This window comes from Alligator mississippiensis, chromosome 1 (genome assembly GCF_030867095.1).
Source record: "Alligator mississippiensis isolate rAllMis1 chromosome 1, rAllMis1, whole genome shotgun sequence".
Classification (NCBI taxonomy): Eukaryota; Metazoa; Chordata; order Crocodylia; family Alligatoridae; genus Alligator; species Alligator mississippiensis.
Genome location: NC_081824.1, coordinates 116420199 through 116443737, shown reverse-complemented (window position 1 = coordinate 116443737; position 23539 = coordinate 116420199). Strand labels below are relative to the sequence as shown.

The following is a 23539-nucleotide window of genomic DNA, read 5'->3' as shown; positions in this document are numbered from 1 at the left end:
GAGGCACGTGCCCCCCCCCGAGAGTGGCCGCTGCTAAAGCCACTGCTGGCTTCTGCAGGTGGTCGCCGCCACCCCTTGCTACTGATGCAGCCAACAGTATGGACGGCAGCTATGGGTGGTCCCTGCTCACTGCCTGCTGCTTGCCCCCCACCCCTGTGCTCGCCACTGACATTGCTGCGGCTGCCTGCTGGCAGCCTCCGCTCGGCCCACCCCCACAGTCGACACCACCACTGCCGCCTACAGGTGGTCGCCATGCCACCCCAGCCTCCAGGGGCACATGTTGTTCATGCTTAGTGTCACCTGCAGCCAGACTTAGGCTGCTCTAGTGTGACAGCAGTGTTGTGAAGGCACTGGTGACAAGAGTGAGGGCCTTGGGCTTCCATCTCAAAAGCCTCAAGAGATTAATATTCACTTGCTGATGTGCCACTCTAAAATGTAATTTAGACTCAAATTATAGCAGGAACAGCAGATTCACAGGAATAAGGTGGGGATATTCTGAATACTGTAGTAAGTGGTTATTAACATTTTTAGGCCCAGGACACCCTTCATTAGACTCACAGAACCTCTCAGAAAGTACCAGCTCTTAGTTTTCACTTATTTTTTGATGACGGAAAAGTAATACAGCAATGTTTCTATTGCAAAGAACTCAGAAAGACTGCAAGAGGTCAGAATTTTTTAACACTGTGGATTCTTAACTGAAATTTCTGGGTTTAATTTATGAAACATGTTTGTGCACCTTAAAGTGCTAGCATGATGTTGCATACTGCAGCAGCCCTGAAAGGCACCCTAGGATGCCATGGTACCTTGGTTGAGTATCATTGCTGTTGTACTTAGGAAATTTGGAGCTCAAGGTTCCTAGGCTTTTACTCTAAGTTTTGCAATGGACTTGGAATGTCCTCTGGAAAACTTCCTGCTCTTTAATTTACCCTCCTGTGAGAATAAATAGACCAACAATGTGTAGTGAAGCTTTGGACTTTAATTTTTTGAGCTTAGAACCTTTGCAAGATAGTATGATTTATTTGAGGTTTCCTGAAACTTTAGTTGTATAATTCTGTGCTTGCCACCTAAGAAATGATACAGAAGCAGCACTGATTGTTTACAACAAAGGAAACAGATTTACATTTGTCGTGCTGAAACTCTAGAAAAAATTGTGTTTTCTATTTTTACTTTAGTTCTTAACCTCTAGAATATATTTTATTATATTAAAACAATTTCATGGTGTCAGGAATAGTTTTTCCAGATCCCCATTTCTAATCTTTTATCTAGACTGGGAGAATGTTAATTAAAATATTACTTATTATAGTGATTATTAGCTTTTGCTTGCATTGATGATCATGCATAGTACTGCCACCATGTGGCTAGTAGCATGAATAGAACTTTTATTTCACTTAACTAAAGACAAAGAAGCGTTTGAAAACAAAATTTGTTATCTTGCGGTTCAGTGACACCCTAGAGAATCTCTCACAGTTCTCTGGGATCTCTCATGAGGCTGGTGTCTTTTTCCTTATTGATGGTCATCTTCTGTGTTGCCTTTAGGTGTTACAAATAAGCCTTCAGTTACTACACTGATTTCTATTGCACCTTCTGTGAAATTCAGTGATTCATTCGAGGTGCTATATATACCACAACAAATATTGCTGAGTTTCAACTAAGGAGGACAAATCACCCATCTGTAAATTGCATGGCTGTCCAGTCATGTTAATTAGAAAGGGCAATAAACTCTGGTTTAGCTAAACTTTGACTTTGCTGTCCAGACCTCTGAATTTTAGCATGTTCTTCTCAATGTTTTTCTGTGACAAAAAAAAGGCTGTCAAAAATTACTCATCTTCTACAAAGCTGCTGTTATGTTTTCAGGTTTCTCACCCTGTCTTATTTTTTGTTATAAGTTTCATGTAAGGGTGGAGTCATGACCTTGGTGTTTCAAAACCATTTTTTATGATAAATGAAAATTATTCCCCACCTTATTTTGAGGTCCCAACTACCTCGTTTGTCAATGGCTCCTTAATTGTACTAGTATATTTTCAAGAGAGCCTCTAATTGTGCAGTGGTAAGGAGGCTCAGGCCCATGCATCTATAATCATTGTATTTACCAATAGGCAACTGTATCTGCAAACAATAAGGATTAGTGTGCAACCAATATTTGCGCATGTAACTTGCACATTAGTCATATAAGCACACTGGTTTACATGTGCATGTAAGTACAGCATTATTTAGACATATGGCATCTGTACATGTGACAGAGCTCTGGTCCGATGCATGCTAATTAGTACACATTGGTGCAGACTCGATTAATCAAGTTTACTGGAGCATGCTAATTAGCGTGCTCCAGCAGTCTCTACATCACGCTGGCGGTGGGGGGCACTTTAACTAAAGTTCATCAAATGAGCTTTAGTTAAAGCAGCCCACTGCCAGTTTGAAGCACAGGATGCTGAATACACGTGACGCTGCAGGTGTTTTAATTAGAGTGGCTCTGACGGCGCCCCCCCCCCCCCTTACCCCAGAGCACGTGTACAGACTCCCTTTGATGCTTAGCCAAACACAGTAAGGCTTTTTTTCCTGCCCTTTGGCTGAAATCTTCCTTTTTCCCCTCAACATCACCTCTGATTAATTGCTCTACCTGCAAGGCTTTGTGGTTGCTTTTTTCACCTATATACCTGTACTACAAAGACTCTCCACTGGAATGCTGTGGCACTTAGAGTGCCTTTTGAGGTTCCCTGGGGTGCCATATAATATTAACACTGTTAACAAGTGAGCCAACATGATTCACAAGATAAACCTAGATATTTCAAATAGAAATCCATGGTGCTAAAAATGTTCTTACCTATTTTGGTCTTACTGGGTGTATCTATACCAGATGTTTACTGTAGAGCTGCCTAATTGGTTTTGCAGTAAAATGTCACTGTTTACATGCACGGTACTATTAGGACACAGCAAACTAATTAACTCTGCCATAGGTTAGTACTTGTAAACACAAGTACTATCCTACAGTGCAACACACATGTAGACCTACCAGCTAGCCCTACACTGAAGCACCCTCATGCCTCAGCCAGCCCCTCTGCAGCATGTTGAGCCAGGCCAGAGCAGCTCAGGCTGGCAGGCTAACCCCCAGGACCCCCTGCCAGCTGGGGCTGCTCTGCCCCGGCTAAATGTGCTGTGGTCCCAGGCACATGTACAAATGGTGTGCCTGGGAGTACTAAACTCCCAGCATGAAGTGCACCAGAATTTATTCAATTGCCTTAATAGCATGTGTAGACGCACCTTCTGAGTGCTTTGCAGCAGGAAACTGCTGTATTATTTTTCCATGGTACAAAAATGAGTGAAACTAAGAGCTAGCATTTTCTGAGGGGTGCCTCGAGTCTAAAAAGGTTAAGACCCACTGCTCTAGTACTTTTCTGTCTTTCTGTAACTCCTTACATGAACCTTCTCTGCTTTATTTTAAGATCTACTGTATAGTTTGGCTGCTTTCTTGACTAGTTGTATAGCATGCTTACGTAGGGGTTTCCATTAAGACACTTTACTTCTATATCTCTGTTCCCCCATCCACCATGTATTTGTCTTGTCTATTTGATTGTATGCTTTTGGGGGAAGGATTGTGCTTTAACTTGGGTCTAGCAGAATGGGGCCCTGACGTTGGTTTGTGTTTTTGGTGCTTCTATAATATAAATAAAGATAATTGAGCCCTAGGAACTCCTATGACTTTCATTTGTGTAATTATATTAGTAAATAAATAAGTATCCCAGGCTGCAGGGAGTCTCTATGTTATAAGTCTTAAGAAGAGGCACCCAGATAAAATCAGATTCTAAAATACATCTTTAAGTGAGTAGGCAAAAACAGTCTGTTGGGACACTGTTCAGTCAGGGGGAGAGAATGTGGAGGGTTGCTGAGGATCTCTTAGAAAACAGCAGTACCTACAGATGGAGCTAAAGATTTGAGGAGAGACTGGCAAGGAAAGGAAGCCCTAGTTGTAAAGTTTAGTGCTCTGTTGGATGTTGTGGATCCCAGTTTATCCATTGCCTTGGCCTCATCTGAAGTAGATATGCCAATACTGTGGGTACCACTCAGTGTGTGGACACAACCATATAGTTACCCACGCAGTACAAAAAGAGAACAGATCCACAGTAGCTGTAATCAAAGTTTGGGCAAGTTACTAGCCAGATTTTTAAATTTTATAACCTAACATAGGGGCAGGCAAAGTCCAAATCATGGGCTGGATTGGGCCTGAAGTAGATTTCATTTCCCACCAAACCCTGCCCACCTTGCTACGGCCAGTTTCCATGGAGACCCCAGCAGCAGCAGCACCATGATGGCTCAGGGCCAGGATTTCCTTGGGGACCAGCCCCACCAGTGCTGGCAAGGCACATGGGTGCACAGGGAGTTGCTCTAGGGCTGGGATCTTACAGTGGTGACACTGTGGTCCAAAGCTGGGACAGAGCTACAATATGCTGCTCGTACACCTTGGGAAGGGGCATTGAAGCTCTGATCTGACTTCAGACCATGCTGTCACCACTGCAAGATCTCAGCCCCAGCCACAGAGCAGCTACCCACCCAGCTGTGTGCCCTGCCAGTGCTGCTGGGGCTGGTCTCCATAGAAACCCTGGCCCGGCACTATCATGGTGCTGCTGCTGTTGGGGTCTCCATGGAAATTGGTCACAGCAAAGCAGGCAGGGGCTGCTGGAAAATGGAGTCTGCTGTGGGCCCGATCCGGCTCATGGATCAAACCTTGCCCACCCTTGTCCTAACACATGTAAAAATAATGTAAAAAAAGAATTCTTTCAAAGGGGGAAAGCTGAAGAGCTGCTGATGAGATCCTCGTATAGTAACTTGACAGCAGGTACCGTCTTTCCCAGTCAGCCATATACTAAGTTGATTTCAGTAGCTGAGATGTAATAACCACCATCATCATATTAAAGTAATTCCTGGATGCTGCCTGGGTTTAAGTATGACATAGTCACCCAGCTACTCAACCCTCTGAAGAAAAAAAAATTATGTTCTTGGGGACATTTAATTTTAAAAACTTGAATGGCTATGGAACTGCAGGGCTGCAGATACGTGACAACTACCCTAGAGTCATATACTCTGGGTTTTACTCCATAGCACAGAGGAGGCAGATGACCAGCTCTCCCAAGCAAGCTACCTGCAGGAAGTGCTATTATAGGACCTGGCCAACAAATGTGGGAGGGAAGCCATTTTACATTAAGACATAGCTGTCTAATTTTGGCACAGCCTGGAACTGGACACCTTGCAGGCCTTATGCTGTGGTGTGTAGCCTCCCTGCACTCCAGACTGCACCAGTGGTGTATGACACGACATCTGCCACCATGCAGCCAGCACTAACTGCATGCAACATCCCCCTTTCCCACACAGGCTCTTCCCATGGGTCACATATTAACCACTATGGTAATTGCCATGTTGTAGTCTTGCTGAGTTCTGTGCAACAGAAGCATTGCTCCATTATTTTTCTGTAGTAAAACAATGAGTGAAAACTAAGAGCTGGCATTGAGGGGCTGTTTCAAGTCCAACAAGAGCTGCTTCAAGTCAGAAAAGGTTGAGAACCACTGAACTATAGGTTCTTATTTGAAATCTCTGGGTTTATCTTGTGAATCATGTCCAGATATTGGCACACCTAACAATGCTAATATTGTGTGGAATTCTGCAACATCCTTAAAAAGGGATGGCATCCTGATTGAGAACTACTTCTCTTTAAGGATATGTCTACACCACTTCATTTGCATCTTGTAGCCGGGAGGAGCCCAAGCATATTTCACCCACTCATGTAGTCTACCCTGAAACACACCAGTGAAGATGCTCTGGGACATCCCTCTATAGTTGCTCTCTGGGCCTTGTTCTTCAGTGCTTGAAAGCAGTCATAGAGGGATTCCCCAGTTCATCTTCACTGGTACATTTCTGGTTTTGGATCATGTGAGTAGATGGGCAGGGTGGGGGTAGGGCTGTCCCAGGTGATAATGTGGTAGACAAACTGTAATAGGTACAATCCTTTCCCAAACTCCACTAATTTTAATTTTATAAGAGAGGCAGTGATTCCTAGTAGTCAGAGTATTTAACTGGGATCTGGAAGGTAGGTGCTCTATTTCCAGCTCTTCTGCCAACATGCTGGGTGACCATGGGCAGGATGCTGTCCCTGCCCACACTTCAGCCTTCCCATCTGTAAAATGGTATTAATACTACCTCTCCGTAAAGCAGCTTACCTCTAATACTGAAAGATGCTATGTGAGAGGTAGGGAATAGTACTGATTTAACTGTGGAATCACCTTGAGATGCAGGTTATTGATAGACATTATGCCAGAGTTCTCAAACTTTTTGGACTTGATTACCCTTCACTGGACTCAAGGCAGTCCCCCATAACTTTTGTGAATTGAGCAGCACCCAATTTCAAAAGGGAATTTATATATTACTGTGCTACTTCCTTGCAGAGGGACTGGCCAGTGGGGGTGGGGTATCATTCAGATAGGGACAAGCCTGAGCCTACGTTTAGCTTATCTACTTACCACCTCACACTTCACTTATCTCCTCACACCTCTGGCACCCTTCAAAGGATCTGGCAGAACCCCAACGTGCCCTAGGGCCCTACTTGAGAATCACTGCAGTATGCAAACATCACGTCATATTATGCTGATGAAGAAAAAGCATTGCCTGTATGATGAACCTAGGCCTCAAGAAATGTCACACACGGCACAACTAGAGAGAGGGCACATCATTCTGGTCATCTGTCCCCCACTGTGGACTTTGTTTCACATATGTGCATGAAGGGGGAGAGGTACGCAGCTGCAGCGGGCTGCCATCCAGTTGAACAGTTATCTATGGAGGGGGCGGGGGATGCTCCATGCCTGGGAACATTCACTGTCTCTGCCTGACCCTCCTCCTCTCTGCTGCTGTAGTCCAGAATTTCACAGATGTTCCTTCCAGAGGAGGCAGCTGCAGCCCACAGACTCCGTCAGCTCTGTTCCCTTCCTCCCTGGTGGTCTGACTCCGCCCTTTTATGACCTAGTTGCCTATCCTTCCTCCCCTCCCTTTCCAAGGACTGAGTAGTAGCAAGAGGAAGAGGGATCATTCTAGTGGCTGTTCATTCACCTCTTCTCTTGACTCCTCCCTGCATAGCGACTCAGAGGCTCCTCCTGGGGAGAGCGTTCAATCTCCCCTTCCCCCTGGCCTCTGTGATCCTGAATTATAGTGATTTTAAACAACATCCAAACAACCCTGAAAGAATGCTAGTAAATAGTTAGTTCTAATTTATAACTCATAAATGCTCTTGGAGGTGGTTTGTGCCACAGGCTGCAGCATAATGTAGATCTGCTGCTTTGCTTTTTCACTCGTTCAGCAAAAAATCCCTCATATATATTAAGGAATATACATTGTTCTTCCCCCAAAGTCTTTCTCACAGGGCTACTTCTGTTTCTTCGTTAAGATCTGCGTGGATTTGCACACTTTGTTAAAATTTATTTGGAAGTCCAAGTTTTAGGGCAAAACAATAAAGCAGACAAATGCATCATTTCAAGGCTGTTCTGGCACTACACTGAATTGACAGGTGTACCTACGGCACAGATACCTGAACCAGCTTTAATCTAGTATGCATGGGCACCTATATCAGTGAAACTGTGTCAGCTTGGGTTTCACAGTGGACTGTCCAAGCCAACTGGTGACACATCACACTTACTGCATTGGCTAGCCTAGGGTAGCCCAGTCCATGACTCTTACTGTCGCTGGTTCTGAAAGATAGTGTCATGGATTTCGGCATAGGTCACTTGCCCCAATAACTGCCTAAGGATGACAGCAGGCTTGCATAGCCCATATTTTAACTTAAGGGGACAAGCTAGCAAGGGCATGCCTATGCATTCTGCTGTGCCCAGTGCTGTTCTTAGGCTCTTTGTCTTTGATATGCTTATTCGCACATGCCTAACACCATTCCAGGGAAGCTACACTGCCTTGTTTCCAGGATTTGGGAGACAGAGTGGGAGTGACTGGGTATGGTGTGCTCTGTGGCAGTAGCCCAAGGCGCAACACAGAGGCAGTAGAGACCAACACACTTTTGTACTGCAGCGGTAATAATGATTTGGTATCTATAGGGTTACATTTGTGCAAACCACTGGTGTGGACATAATTATACCAGTTTAGCTTTTCTCTTAAACACACACACACACTTTTATATTGAAATAACTACATCTAGTCTAGGGGTTCCTTCTATTTATCTATTTCAATGAAAAAGATTACATGCTTTACTGAAATAGATCAGTACAAGCCCTGCCTGTAGACCAGAGCAGATGTTGATTTGAGGCAAAGACTTTATGAAGCCAGCTTATTCCAATAAGACACAGCAAAATATTATATAGGGTTAAAGCATTAGCAGCTGTGACCCCACACATGTGACTACCTTGGAAAACTGGCTGTCGGTGAACTTCTCAAAGCTAAAGTTGTCATATTCTGTATAATGCCATTCTTTTTTTTAAAACTGTCCTTGTATCCCGCTGTTATCAATGTTTTTTTTTTTAATTTTTAAATAATGAGGAAGACACAGTCCAGTCCTTCAATTAATGGTCTAATTCAAACAGCAAAGGTTATCCACATGTGATGCACAGGCTGAGAGTACAGCAGTGCAGCAACTGTTCAGACTATTGAGTCTAGACTATTGTCCCAAAGCTCCACAGAAAAAGCATGTTTTTAGAAGGGATTTGACTGAAGAAAGGAAGATCAATGCGGAAGCAGAAAGTGAGGTGATATTTTTACAGCAGAAAAATACAAGACAAGCTATATACGTAGCATGTGTGTCTTCAGGGATTGAGATACGTAATTCCTGTTACTGTAGGTTGATTCAAGTTGCCCCTGTCTGTTACTGTAATACAGGATAATGGCTACTGTGAATTTTTCAAGTCAAACAGTGGGTTAACAGGGAATAAACACCACTTCATATCCATTGCCCATCTGTGGTCTGACCCGAGCCAAGCACGCTGGATGGCAAGAGGGAAAACGAGCTGATTGGAGAGAAGCTGTGTCCCAGCAAAACCACCACTGCTTTCTACCAGCTGCCTTACCTTGCCATACCTACAGTTTTTACGGCAGGTGTGTTCCCCCAGAGACCTTAATCCAGGCTGTACCTGAGGTAACAGACCATGTGCAGCTATAATCCATTTGCTTACCTTCCTTTATCTTGTAGGGGAAGTCAGCCAGCCACAATTTGTAGTTTTTCCTGTCCCTCCTGTGCAGGCAACTATACCACTGGTATCGTACAGGCCAGGAGATTTCCGTCACACAGAAAGAGTAGCATAGGTCCGGCCTAAGACTTATACTCCACAAGGGGCTGCAGACAAACAACATTTGTTGCACAATCTTCTCTGTATCATCAGGATAGCCCTGCCCTGCTGAATGGATGGTGAGCAGAACAGTGTATATAGCATATTTTTTGCAGTTCACTGACTGAAGTGAATAATAGGGGAGAATCACTTTCCCTCCCGAAAAAAGCACACTGGAAATAATTTGAACTAACCATTTTATTGTGGGGCTCTCCCCTGCCCCAACTCCTTTTTTAAAAGAAAATGAAAGCAAGAAATTTAAAAAGAAAATGTCATTTAAAAAACCTGTAAACAAGAAAATCCTTTGTTTAAAAAATGTCTAAAATGAATATTTCTTAACCTTTTTTAGCCAAAACAATTCAAAGAATTTGACACAAATCCCTGAATTGTTTCAGCTAACTCAGAAATACATTGCTGAATTACAAAACAATTAGCCTTAAAAATCTCACCCCATTTTAGAAATGTGTCAGGTATCCAGGTTTAGATATTTTAGAAATGAGAGCTTGACTGGTTGTTGTGACTAGGGGTAAACATTTTATTAAATATGTAAACGTGTTAGGTTCCTAAAGCACTTAAATACCTTTGAAAACCATAACCTTTGCCTTAAAAGTACAGGTAAAGAGAAACATTTGACTTTTTTGTCCAATAAATAAAGTTAACATTTGCCTTTATGCTTGTTACACAGTTGCTCTCTCTTGGCAACATATGGATGACTTTATTCATAGGTAGCCTTAATGACTGGCAGAATAAAGTACTATCCAAGAGGAAGACTGAAGATTCTCACTCCTTGAAACTATTGTTTGCACGTGAATCTTTTGCGTCTGCCTTTCCTTTAATTTGGGTTTAGGCAAGGTTGCAATTGCATCTCTCTCATTTCTGTGACAGGTTGTTGTATTTCTCCTGATTTCCTTTCCTTGCTACATTTTAAGCATCAAACCTTCTTGGAAACTCCAGCCTCTAAGCAACTACATCTGCTGGATAGAAAAGGCACGGAGATATATTGGATGAATTTAGTAATTATTGAGAAAGAGGGTGATTAGGAAGTACAACGTGTTACCATAGAAAACTTATGCCTGAATTCTGCCCTCTTTGTTCACCCAAAATTCCCACTGACTTCAAAGTGTTAAAAAGGAAAACAGTATCTCATTTCAGGTCTTGGGCAAGCAGCTGTTAATACTGACCTACTTCAGGATTATAAAAGTTGATAATATGCTGCTCCTTTTTCAAATTTGGTAATCAAAATACAAAACCAAACCAAACCTCCCCATGATATCCTCCATTATAACCCATAACTATAGTTTAAGCCATAGGACCTGGAACAAATGGCAAAAAACCTATTGACTGTAGAAATAAGAGCAAGCCACTAATTGAGCATTTTTTATATGGCAAAGTTCTTCAGTGGGAATCTTAGATGTGCTGTCTGATACACAGATATTTACTAGTTTTACTTATAGCACTATGAGAAAATATTCCAGATCGCCTTTTCAGCTGATCTAAATGGGCGTGTACTCAAGTCAATAAATATTAGAACATAAGAAATGGGGTGATGTTAATTTATGCCAGTTATGGGTGCTTGCTTCAAATTTTGCAAACGTTCCTAAGTATGTGAAGAAAGTGAATTGAATATGAATGCTATTAAAATCATTACAACAACAATTTTTCTTTTTTGGATCATAGGTATAGAAATGTGTGTTTTCTTTCATTGTGCCTTTGTCCATTTGTAGTCAGTCACATTAAATATATCACACTTTTAAACATATTTGGGTTACCTGAAGGACAAAAATAATTTGCGTATCTAAAGAAAATGTAAAGGAGAGGGAATTAAGAGAAGTAATATCAGTAACACACTGGAAAGTGCAGCAGATAAGCTATTATTCTGTGGCCTTCACCCAATAAGAAAGGGTCTGTGACCCTCTTGTTCCTATTTGATTTCTCACCTTTGCTATGGAATATGGAGCTGGATCCAACCTCCCTTGTTTCAAAGAGATTTTGCATGAAGAAAAGACTCCAGATTACATCCAGGGTTGAGAGATCAAAAATAAAATGCAGGAAGTAACAGTGCAGTGGAATGTAAAAAAAAAAAGAAACACTAACGAATCACAAGAAAATAATAATACAGCATGCAAGGCTGGAAGATATAAAAGAAGAACAGTAGACCTGGTCCTGAATTCTGCGGAACTTGCTTGACCAAAACACCCGCTGACTACGAAATGCATCCATGTATTTACCCAGGCCAAAATGTTTGGTGGTAGAGGCCTGATTTTTACACAACAGAAGTCAATGTGACTTTGCCTTTGACTACAAGGGTTCAGGGCTACCAGCATATGGCATGAAAAGCCATATTTAGGCTCTTAAATTAAGTCATCTGTTTTCCGAAGGTGCTACGCACCCACATCTCCCTGGGCTGGCAGCTGTTAATGAAAGTGGGTGTCCGAGGACCCCAGCCTGCTAAGGCTTTCAGCTACCTTTAAAACCCTAAATGGCCTCTTAGGTGTCCCTGGGACCACTCCAAACACAGTCTGCCTCCGGTGTGTAAATGTTTGCAGGATCAGGGCCTAAGCGTGAAGGCACGTGCATAACTTCAGGCATCCCAGTTTAAGCGGTCGGGCCCGTGGTCACACTTACTTGCTGTCTCCAGGGCTGGAGCTGAGCACCCCGCGGCCCCTACTCTGCAAAGCAGGGGTCTTGCCTTGTCCTCTCAGCGCCCCAGAGCAGATCCCGACGGTTTCCACGCCCCTGTGCGGTGCGGGTGCCTCCCCGAGCTTCTTGTGCGTCCAGTCCGGAGCCGCGAGGCAGCGCTCCTAAATCCGCTGGTGTCTATTTTCGCGGAGCAAAAGGGAATCGCCAGGTATTGAACCTGAAGTGCAAACAAGGCAGACCTCGAAGGAGCAAGTGAAGCGGAAATTTAAAGCCCCTCCGCTAATAATAACAGTATAAATTACCGAAGACATCGTGTAAACAGTGCGGTCATAACCCTGAAACATTAAACAGCTCGGTGGGATCTGGCGCATCAGCTGCCCGCGGACTCGGCCGGCGCGGGGGGAAAGAGCCCGGCGCACTCTGTTTATCTCGCCCTAATCTCCCCTAGGCGAGTTGATCACTCGAGAGCACCGTGTTTAAATTACACCCGCGGGGCGCCGGGATCCGCGGCTAAAGGGCTGGGGGGCGAGGGGGGTCCTTCATCTCATTGCACTTCATCAATAAGTAACACTCTCTCCCCCCCGCTTAGCCTGGCCAGGGAACAGACCTCCTCTGGCATGACCAGATCTCGGGTTTTCCTGGCCGAAACCTGGATAGAAACCTGAGGTTAGTCCCAGCGTGGGCGCGCGGGGCTCATCCCGGCTGCGGGGTGCGGCGCCGGCTCAGCTGCACGTGTGTCTGCGAGCGGGTCAGTTTCAGGCTGCAGGAAGGGGCTGCTGGGCTCCGCCCCGCCCCACTGGGGGTTAGCCAGTCTGCTTGGGATGCTGGTTGTTTTCCAGATTTGTAGTAATAATAATAATAATAATACTTGATCTGAGCCTTCAAGAGGCCGAGAAGCGATGATGAAAGCGATCAGGGATCATAGTTCATAACGATGACATTCAAGATCACGATAATGATGATAATAACAACATCAGCAACAACAGTAATGATGATTAGCATTATTATTATTATGGTGATAAAGAGCTGCAAACTGACAGGCCACCGTTATTCATTTTTTTCCCCAACCCCCTCCCGTTCCTCCCCCCAAAAGGATATGGTCCAAATCGTTTTAATTAGGAAAATAAACACCTCATCTAATCTGGGGTCAAAGAGTTTTGTTGCCTGACGCCTCAGCCCACATAAAAGAGGTGCCTTTCGGGAGAGCCGGGCCCTTCCGCAAAGCGCTGGGAGGTGGAAAGGAAAACGACACGGCTGGTGGGGGGGAGTTTGTGTTTTTCATATAGAAAGGAAGGTTTTATTCACAGAAATATAGCAAGACCTGGCTGAAGAAAATATATCTATATATCTTTACCGCGTATTTAGAGCTGCGACTATCAAAGTCCAGTATTCTAGTCATCTACATATGTCACAAGTATCGTACAAAAGAAGAGACAGGCGGGCAGGCTGGGGGGTGGACGGAGGGATCTCGCACACAACGCTGGCACTCGAACCAGCAAGGCTGCGTTGCAGGACGATCGACTGTACAGACGTTAATAAAGTTAAATTTACCGGGGGCGGGGGAGTCTTTGGGGTGGAGTCTTTGCTAAGGTACATTTGGTCCCCTCGGGGCGATGCGCTCGGCTCTTCGGGTCGCTCGGCGGTGTCCCTGGGTGGGGTGGGGGTGGTCCCCACCTTTCTCCTGCTGGCCCCCCTCCGCCCCCAGCACGCGCATTGAAGGCTGGCTCCTCTGCTGGCGGGTGGTCAGGATGCTGTAGGTCCGCACAAGCGATTTGTGTTCACCACTTCTTTCAGCTCACTCTCCGGTTTGCCTGCCACCATAAAGGGCCAAGTCTGCAGCCAGGGAAGACAAGGGGGGGAGTAAAAAGAAAACACTGTTATCACCCTGAGCTGTCTCACGAGAGCCTCGACAGGCTGGGAGAAAGCAGCCCCTGCTGCCTCCCCCCACCCCACCCCACCCCACCCCCCGCCCAGCAGTACGAAGGGGCTGAGATAGGGCACCCCGGCGGGGCTCCTCAGGGCTGTATCCCGTGGACATTCATTCCCGTCTGCCTGCATGGGAGGGATCGCTGGGGCTTTTATTCCTCCCAGCATTTCTGTTGGAAATGAAAGATCTGGCATTGCTAACAGTTGGAGACGGACCCCAGGCAGTCTCCTGGATTTGTGGGGGGGGGAGTCCCAGGGGCTGCCCCTCTGCTTTGAGAAGGAAAACCAATTGCCCTCTGGCCAAGAGCTGCAGCCCGACCATACTGATCGCAAGCCGGCTCCTGCCCTCCTTCACCCCCGCTGGGCGCCCCCGCAGACCCCGCCGGGCCGGGGGGCTCAGGCTTTGCCCCGCAATAGCGAGGGGGCGGCGGAGTGTCCACCGCCTGGCCCCGACCGCGGGCACAGCGGCCTGCGGTGTCCAGCCACGGGAGACGTATTCCCAGAGAGATCAAGATCTCCTCCCGGGGAGAGGTAACTAGGGGTGGCTGTCCTGGAGGAGATCTTGATCCTGATCTCCTCCAGGACAGCCACCCCGTTACTACCCCCTTCACCCCCACGGAGCATGAGGCTCCGGGAAGACACTTCAAGAAAAAGAATGCCATTGAAATCCCCGCTATAAAATGCCGGGTTCAAACATATCCTCACATTTTAATTGTTTTTAAAAAGATGTAATTGAACCACTTTTTTAAAGAAAAAAAAAAAGGATTTATTTGGTGTCTTCCTTATTGTTTTGGATCGGGCTGAGAACTAAGGAACTGCTGTTGACCATCTCTCAATCTCTGTTAATAAAGAGAGGGATCAGCAAGAACCCTAATGGCTTCCAATTAGGCTAACCACCTTCTCTGTGTTAGCCACCACAACACTTACTGGATCACAACTGTTTGGCCCTGCGATTAAATCAGGACCCCCTCACGCCCACAAAGAGGTAGGTGTGACAGTGACCTCGGATGGATCGACCTGCCTGCCCTGAGAATACCCCAACACAGTGGCCACCCCTTGGAGATCTGCGATGTGATAGTGAAGCGTGCCCGCCCTTAGATCTGAGAGAGACGTCGGTGTTTCTAACTCTTTCTACACCATTATGTAAACCCGCCCCCCACCGACCACGTCTTTTAAATCTGTGCTTAATTTAGGTAATTCCTAGTTTTGCTAATAGGTGAGATCTGTAGGAAATGGTTTGGACAGGGATGATCCTGATTTAAGCAGGAGGCTGGACTAGATGACCTCTGGAGGTCCCTTCTAGCCCTACTTCCCTGTGATGTTTAAGATTCAAAGTCCACCCCCCGTCCCCTATTTCAAATACACCTTGATACAGAAACATGTATCAAGGACTCTCCATCCTTGGAGGTCTTTAAGCCCTGGCTAGACAAAGCCTTGGCAGGGATGATGTGGCTGGACAACATGGTCCTGCTTTGAGCAGGGGGTTGGATTAGATGACCTCCTGAGGTCCCTTCCAACACTAACTTTCTGTGATGGTGTGAACATCGTACATCTTGGAAAACGGAAACCCATGGGTTGGCTTTTTTATTATTATTATGTATAATAATAACTCATAGGATTAGAAATATCATATAAATTATATCATATAAATCCCTAATATCCCCTAATATATTTAGGGTAGTAGTAGATTTACTACTACTACTACTACTACTACTACTACTGTTATTATTACTAGTACTATTATTACTATTATAATTATACTACTACTACTACTATTATTATTACTATTATTATTATTTTGGTCTCAAAGACAGAGTTTTGTTGCAATGTGCTCCTTCACAGCAAAGAGTTCAGGAAATTATTATTATTAGTAGTAGTAGTAGTAGTCTCAAAGACAGAGTTTTGTTGCATGTGATCTTTCATAGCAAAGGGTCCAGGAAATTATTATTATTATCATTATTATTATTTTGGTCTCAAAGACAGAATTTTGTTGCATGTGATCTTTCATAGAAAAGAGTCCAGGAAATGATGACAACAACAGTAATGATAATAATTATTAGTCTTGAAGACAAAGTTTTGTTGCATGTGCTCCTTCATAGCAAAGAGTTCAGGAAATAATAACAACAATAGTAATAAGTATTAGTAGCAGTAGTCTCGAGGACAGAGTTTTGTTGCATGTGCTCTTTCATAGCAGAGTCCAGGAGCTTGGTGCCCTGGACTAGGGACCCGCCTGGAAGCAGCGACCCCCTGGCAGCCCCCGGGCCGGGTGCTGGGCTACACACTTCACCACGACATTATGGGCGTGCACGGGGTGTGGGTGCGCGTGTGCCCGTGCCAAAGGCATGCCATGCTCTGCTTGAGGTCTCCCGCAGCCCGACACTGTGGCCAGACCTCCAAGAGCTGAAGCTGCCTTGGTTTGAATGAGTGCGTGGTGAAGGCGCCTGGTGCCGCCTGCCCCCTGCCCGGCATAAGGCTGGAGCAGCCCCTGCGGAAGATGCTGGAGCCTCTCCCCGCGGCCGGGATGCCACTCACCAGGTTGACGGGGTGGATGTACCCGTTCTCGTACTTGTCGTTGGCCAGGATCTGCCGCAGGTGCGCGATGTAGCTGGAGGCCAGCCTCAAGGTGTCCAGCTTGGAGAGCTTGGTGTCCGGGGGCACCCAGGGCAGGGTGGTCTTCAGCCTGGAGAAAGCCTTGCTGAGCACGCGCATCCTGGCCCGCTCCCTGGCGTTGGCCGCGTTCCTCTGGACCTGCTTGCCCTCCTGGCTCACCCCGTGCAGCGGGCTCTTCTTGGGGGGAGCCTTTTTCCTCTTGCCCGCCGCCCCCCGGCCCTTGGGGGGGGAGCCGTGCTCGCACGTGGAGCCCTCCTCGTTGCTCTCGGTGGACGCCCCAAACTCTTTGCTAGAATCCATTTTCAGGCCATCGCAGTCCAGCATCTCCACCTCCTGCAGGTCCTCCCCATCGCTCAGGGAGCCCGTGGACATGGTGGGGGGTTGGGGGGGAGACCCGGAGCTGCTTGCAGGCGCCCCCCCAAGCCCTGGGGTAGTTCAGTGAGGATCCCCGCCCACCCCCTCCTGGCCCGGGAGTGAGGCAGGGAAAGAGCGAGAGAAAGCCGAGGAATTTGATGAGGACACTAGTAATTTATCTGGGGAATAGAGAGGCGGGTCTTGCAGCAGCCCAGGGGAGGGGCCCTGCCCGGCCCACTGCTGCTGGCTGCTCACCACATCCACAGGCTCCAGGCTCTTCTGGTCGGGAAGCAGGAGGGGAGGGGAAAGTCAGGTCTCTGTGATCTCCACATCGGGGATCTACCAGATGCCCGAGACACCCCCCACCCCTCCCCTTGCCTCCTCCAGGACCCAGGAGTCTAGTGTCACCCTTTTCACAGACTCCTGCAGGATGGGGCAGGAGTGGCGCCACCCAGGCATTTCATGTCCAGAGGGTCCCTTCCAGCCTCTGTCCGGTAGCCTCATCTGAAAGAAGTCTGTGGATGATGATCTGAGACTGTATCCTGCCTGGCTACTACTGCTTCCAGGAAGAGAGCTCCGACACTCAGCAGCATGGTCCTGGCCTGGAAGCACAGAGCTTGGAGCCAGGCGATCTGAGCCTTTCCAGGCTCCCTGTGTGACCTGTGGCAAGTCTCTGTAAGCTCGCAGTGTTTGAGTTTCCCTGTATCAAAAAAATATATGTTTTTTACTACAGGGGGCAGGACTGTAGTGCGTCCCTAATTCCTAGATGCCCTGTAGGCAAGGTTCTTTGAATAGATGTGATATTTTTTCTTAGATCAACTGAATAGTTGGGGGAAAAAAAGAAAAGATTTTAGCAAGCTTTCAGGCACAATCACCCTTCTTCAGGCACAGGGAGTCTCTGCTGTTCTGAGACTCCAAGGAATGAGAGAAGCCAAAAGTGTGGCAGGATGTCAGTGAGAATGTATGTAGGTAGAAATTTGAAAGACAAAAGGTAAAGCAGGGAAAGGAGGGAGAAAAAAAAAAGCAAAAGAGGCAAAAATGCCAAAGGTGAGTAGAGGAGACACTACAGTGGGAGTGATTCAAGGTAGAAAAGAGACTGTAAAAATGCCATCTGTGAAGATGCTCTGTAGTGATTTCTAGGGTGCATCTTAAGGCAACCCACCCTGCAAAGCTCTGTGGCATTCTTCCAATAGACAGGCAAAGCTTTCTGTATTCAGGTCAGACTGCTTTTAACAACACTGAAATAAACATGCACTTGTATGTAGGCAGAATAATCGTTTTACCAGTATTACAAGAATGGCATAGTAAACTGCTTTGAAATAAAACATCCATTTAATTCCATATATTTCTTGTAAAGAGCATGCCGTGTCTTTCATTCACATTAAGTAGTAGATGCTAGTTGTACATAGCTGGAGTAATGCAAAACCAAAGATGAGGGAGTTTTTCCTGGGCATGGGGAGGTCCATAGAGTGGGGAATTTCAAAAGTAAGCAGCTTTGGCTTCATCCTGTTGAAGTCAAAGGGAGTTTTAACAGGGATTTTAAGGAGTGCAGAGTTAGCTCAGCACTGATCATTTGAATGTCTAAACATAACTCTGTAGGTTAAGACCCAGGTAAAGATTTTATTTTTTTAATGAATCTTTAATAGGCTTTTCAAAAAGAATTGGTTTTGGCCTAATTCTTCTCCCTTTGAGGCCAATAGTTGAACTCCTCTTTTCCCTGGACCCAGTATAGGCAGAAGAGTAAATGCAGCCTGCTACATTTCCTTCCCTATCTTGTTCCCTCTACACTCACAGATCTTGGACCCAATAAAGTCCCTGCAGACTGGGTTGGGTAGATGTGTGGGAGGAGAGAACAAGGCTGTTTCAGGAAGTAGATCCACATGTAGAGACAGCCCTGATGTGACTCCAGAATACATGATTTGGTCTCAAGGGAAGACAATTACTCAGGAGACTTGTTTAAAAATTTAGGTGAGACACAACTGAACCATGCAGGATCAAATCAAACCAGCCTTTGGAAAGCCTCTCATTGACTTCTGTGAGCATTGCATCAGTCCTCCTATATGTAGTTGGTTTAATAAAAGATATCACATTTACTCAAAGAACCTTGTCGCCCATGTCCTTAGACCAACATGGCTACAACCAAGAACCCTAAAGTAGGGAAGATAGTGAATTTTGCCATTTGAAATGGAAACTTCACAACATGAAAAAGAAAAAAAACAAACTCAACAGCACATTTTGGCTTCTATTCTACACAGAAGAGCACACAATTCACCAGTAGACTCTTGATATGCCTGAAGAAGGTTGTTGTGTCCAAAAGCTTGCAAAGAACAATTTTTCCAACTATTTAGTTGGTCTAATATTACATTTACCCAAAGAACCTTGTCTGCCTATGTTCTTAGACCAACGCAACTACAACCAACAACCCTAATGTACGTAGTAAAAACACCACAAACTACGTCACAAGGATACTATTCTCAGCTAGTAGATGTTTGCAAAGTACTATGAAATCTTCAGATGAAAATTGCTGCAGAGGAGCAAGGTGTAGATACAGATCATAATAAGCAATGATCATCTCTCTTACCTGTTTATCCATTTGAGTTTTCTCTGAATTAAATAGGCCAAGAGAAGTAGTACTGACCTAAAACTTTAAACCAACTCTTGCCATTCTACTGCAAGATAACACCCCCCCCCCCCCCCCCCACAATAGGATAAGTGCATTAAGATATCCTATCTCCCAGCTCTGGACTCTGTTGGGAATTCGCTAACCTCTAACGTCATGTTATGTTAACTGTGCCCTGTTTGTGTTTTCCCTGTGCTATAAACTAAACAAATTGTCAGCATATCAGCCCTAATTAATGAATTGGGGTTTCTTTCTTTGTAACACCCTGGTTACAGATCCAAAAATTACTAATCACCAGAATGCAGATTTATGAGTTTTCTTATTTTCTATGCCTGATTGTTGTTTGTGCAGGTGGAGATTTTAAATGGCCATATCCACTGCAAAGATTTATAGGCCGAATGATTGATGTTATAAACTAGCAAAAGAACTGTGACTGAAGCAAGGATGACAGAGCTATCAAGTTGAAGTTGCTCATGTCTTTGAGTACAAATGGCCAAGGACTGCACATTAAAAGGCAGCATCAAGAACCCAGAAATAGGTAAGAGGTCTCAGGCAGTCTGTCCACATAGATGTTCAATGAAGATGTTTATAAATGCCTTTCTTAGTTTTGGGTAGATGTATAAAGCAGAAGAAATATTCAGGCCTTATAAAAATGCCTTAAAGGCTATTAAAAACTTACTAAAATTGCATGTATACTTATATGTATAGTATAAATTTGAATTTTAGAGGTGCTATGCATCTGTAGTTTTCATTGGCTTCAAACAGAGATTAATGCCTACCATATTTTTTTGTTGTGAATATGGATATAGGCATCCACCTCTCTTTCCATTAATGCAACCTTTGTTTGACCTCTTAGTGCATGGGCATTTTGACACAGTGTTTAATTACATGCTTGCATTCTATTTTTTTCCCCACAGGACACTTGCCTCATTCGATGCACTGCATACACTGTGTTCAGGGGATGAATCGGGTGCCCTTACATTATCTATTTACCCCATATGAATGATCAGTCCAGGTTTCCCCACCTCCCTGTTTTGCTTCTTATCTGATCTTAGACTGTCCTCATGCAACTTGCTCCCAGATTCCTCCTTAATTCCAACCCTAGTTCCCAGCCCCAGCCTTCTTGCTCACAGTACAGGTTTTTTCCCTCACCAAACTCTCAATCTTAGTTTCTTTTCATGGACTGCTCAGGCATTTGCTGATCGCTAGTAGCAGCTGTGAGGGGCTGAGGCATGCCCAGCGTGGAGGGACTCCTTGGAGATTTTATTGCCAAAGTCTAGGAAGTCACTTATAGGTTGTGGGAACAAATCTTTAAAAGCCTTGTGATTTGGGCAAATATGGGCATGTTTCCACAGTGATGGTAAAAACTGTACCTGCCAAATTTTACATCTCTGCTTCAAAGCATGGGGGTGTTATAGATTCATAGATTCATAGACACTAGGGCTGGAAGGGACCTTGGAAGATCATCGAGTCCAGCCTCCTGCCCCAGGTGCAGGAAGCCAGCTGGGGCCATAGGATTCCAGCAAGATAAACATCCAAATGTCTCTTGAAGGCATTCAAAGTAGGTGCTTGAACCACCTCCAGCTGCAATCTATTCCAGACCTTGGGGGCTTGGATAGTAAAGAAGTTCTTCCTTATGTCCAGCCTGAAACGGTCATGGAGGAGTTTGTGACCGTTCGACCTTGTCATCCCTTGGGGTGCTCTGGTGAACAATCATTCCCCCAGATCCTGGTGAGCACCCCTGATAAACTTATAGGTGGTCACCAGATCACCCCTGAGCCTGCACTTGTCCAGGCTGAAGAGTCCCATGGCTCTCAGCCTCTTATCATAAGGTCTGTATTTCTGACCTCTGATCATGCACGTGGCTCTCCTCTGCACCCTCTCAAGCTTCTCCACATCCTTTTTGAATTGTGGAGCCCAAAACTGGATGCAGTACTCCAGGTGCGGCCTTACCAGAGTGTTTAGAGTTTTTCCTAAAACAAGTTACCAGAAAAGTTTTAACATGGTAAAATTGTTCCCTTTTTTCAGGGGGAGGGAGGGAAGGAATTTTAATTAGAGTGGTTCCTGGACAGCTGCTTTAATTAAAACAGCTCACCGTCATGTATATTAAGCCCCCCTGCTTTTCAAAATGGCCATGGGGGCACATTAACTAAGCTTCAGTGAATAAGCTTTAGTGAAAGTGCTCCCATGGCCATTTGGAAATGTGGGGGGGGCTTAATACACATGACGCTGAGGCAACACTGGACTGTTCCAATTAGCATGTGGAGCAGACTTGATTAGTAGAATGCTAACAAGCATGTCTGTGGATGCCCATTTTGTTTAGAGACTCATTGAATCTCAGGCCGACATCCACTGTGGAAATTTTCCACCCAAACACCTACAATTTTGCAAAGTTAAAAGTAACAACACATACACATACACACACACACAAGTGTAATGGCAAGTGCTAGGCAAACTTAATCAATAGCTCTATCAAGGTTAAGTCATTTATTTATATGAAAGGGAATGCACAGTGGAGTTGTACAGTATAACAATTTGTGTGTCTGGGTGGCTGTGAATGGTAACATTATAACTGAGTTATTCATGTCATCTAGATGAGAGGCAATGAAACATCACACCAAACACGTTTTATATAGAAGAGTTTAGAAAATGAATACATAATTATTGGCAATGATGATATCTTGCACCCCTTCATCCATAAAACCAGATACCTTTGTTATTTTGTATAGACACAGCTTATCCAATGGAAAATGTACCCTATGACACATATATAGGAATGTGATATATCATAGAAATAGATATATATTATAGATATATTATAGAATGATATCTGTCCTTTGAGCCTACATGAATACTCCTTTATAACAAAGGATTTGATTAACCACTGTGAGAAGAATTTAAAAAGAGCCATGTCATGTTTTGCACGTGGAAATCACTATATGGGTTTGTAGAGTCGTTCCATGACCAGCATTAATCTTTGTAGTGGCTTTAGCTATATAGATAGAGTTTGTAAATCTCTCCTACTTTAATTTATATTGAAGACCTTGAGAAAATTGTAATATTTAATGAAAAACCTGCAATGCCATATGCACACAGTGCTGGTCACAAAAGCAAAACATGTTTGGCCAATTAGGATGTTTGGAACAAAACATGCTGCCCATATCTGCCCTAGGTTTCATTTCCTTTCATCACTGTTTGCTTCCCCTACCAGAGCCAGGCTTAAATCTTCTGTTCCCTTCATTCATGATGACCCCTCCTCCTTTGTCTGTCTCAGGCTGTGCTCTGGCACATCACAGGTTTCCCCCTTAAATGGAGAACTCCATCCATTACCCTTCAAACATCCGCTCTCCCAAGCTGCAATAACAAGGTAATTTGAGACAGGTCTTGGAGCTTGAGGCCAAGGTTTCCAAAAGTGGAAACCTGTCAAGTGTCTAGTGATTTTGTGTGTCTCAGGTTTTGGTGCCTGATATGACATTTATAGAGGTACTTCATTGTCAGTCAGCATTGAACCCTCTGAAAATCTCAGACCCCTTTAGCAGTAACTAAAGTTGCATCCAAAAGCATAGGACAAGTGTTTTCCTGTATATAGACAATAACCAAGCGAACAATGGTTAGAGAACTGATTTTGAATTAAATTCTGAAGGATTGGTGATATTCAAGAAATAAAATATGTTTGACTCATGGCTAAGGATGCAGGAGGTAGCTTTCTCTACTTATCTGTTTTTATATTATTACTTTTACAGAAATGTGTTTCTCATACTTACATTTGGTTTGACCTGAAAGCTTACCATGTAAAGGGGGAGTGACAGAAAAAAAAATATATGGCGCAATAGGCCAATGTTAAATAATACTAATCATAATAATAACCACATATAAAAACTCTAAAGAAAATGTAAATAAAGTTATAGTAGCAGACGAGCAATCAAAAGCTAGGAAACATTGAAATTAAAATTGCCTATGATGCAGCTTTTACTTACATTATCATATACTGTTTTTCTGTAGGACTCTGCTGTAGTCAATGTACGTGGTGCATAGTGTTCATGAAATGAATCAAAGCTGTGTAATGAAGGAGGCTGTTGTTCGCAGG

General features: G+C 44.7%; 1 protein-coding gene across 1 annotated transcript; it reads right to left on the bottom strand.

Annotated features, from left to right (window-relative positions):
• Positions 1 to 12931: 12931 nt before the first annotated feature.
• On the bottom strand, positions 12932 to 16994 carry TCF21 (transcription factor 21). The gene is made up of 2 exons (XM_006275894.4): positions 16401 to 16994; positions 12932 to 13775 (listed from the first exon to the last, which is right to left on the bottom strand). Exons 1-2 carry the CDS (start codon positions 16848 to 16850, stop codon positions 13686 to 13688), a joined length of 540 nt encoding a protein of 179 aa, XP_006275956.1. The 5' UTR covers positions 16851 to 16994; the 3' UTR covers positions 12932 to 13685.
• Positions 16995 to 23539: the final 6545 nt, after the last annotated feature.

Coding starts and splice junctions, on each gene's coding strand:
- TCF21 (XM_006275894.4), bottom strand. CDS start 16,850: ATGTCCACGGGCTCCCTGAGCGATGGGGAGGACCTGCAGGAGGTGGAG. Junction 13,776..16,400: donor ACATCCACCCCGTCAACCTG/GTGAGTGGCATC, acceptor CCCTGGCTGCAG/ACTTGGCCCTTTATGGTGGC.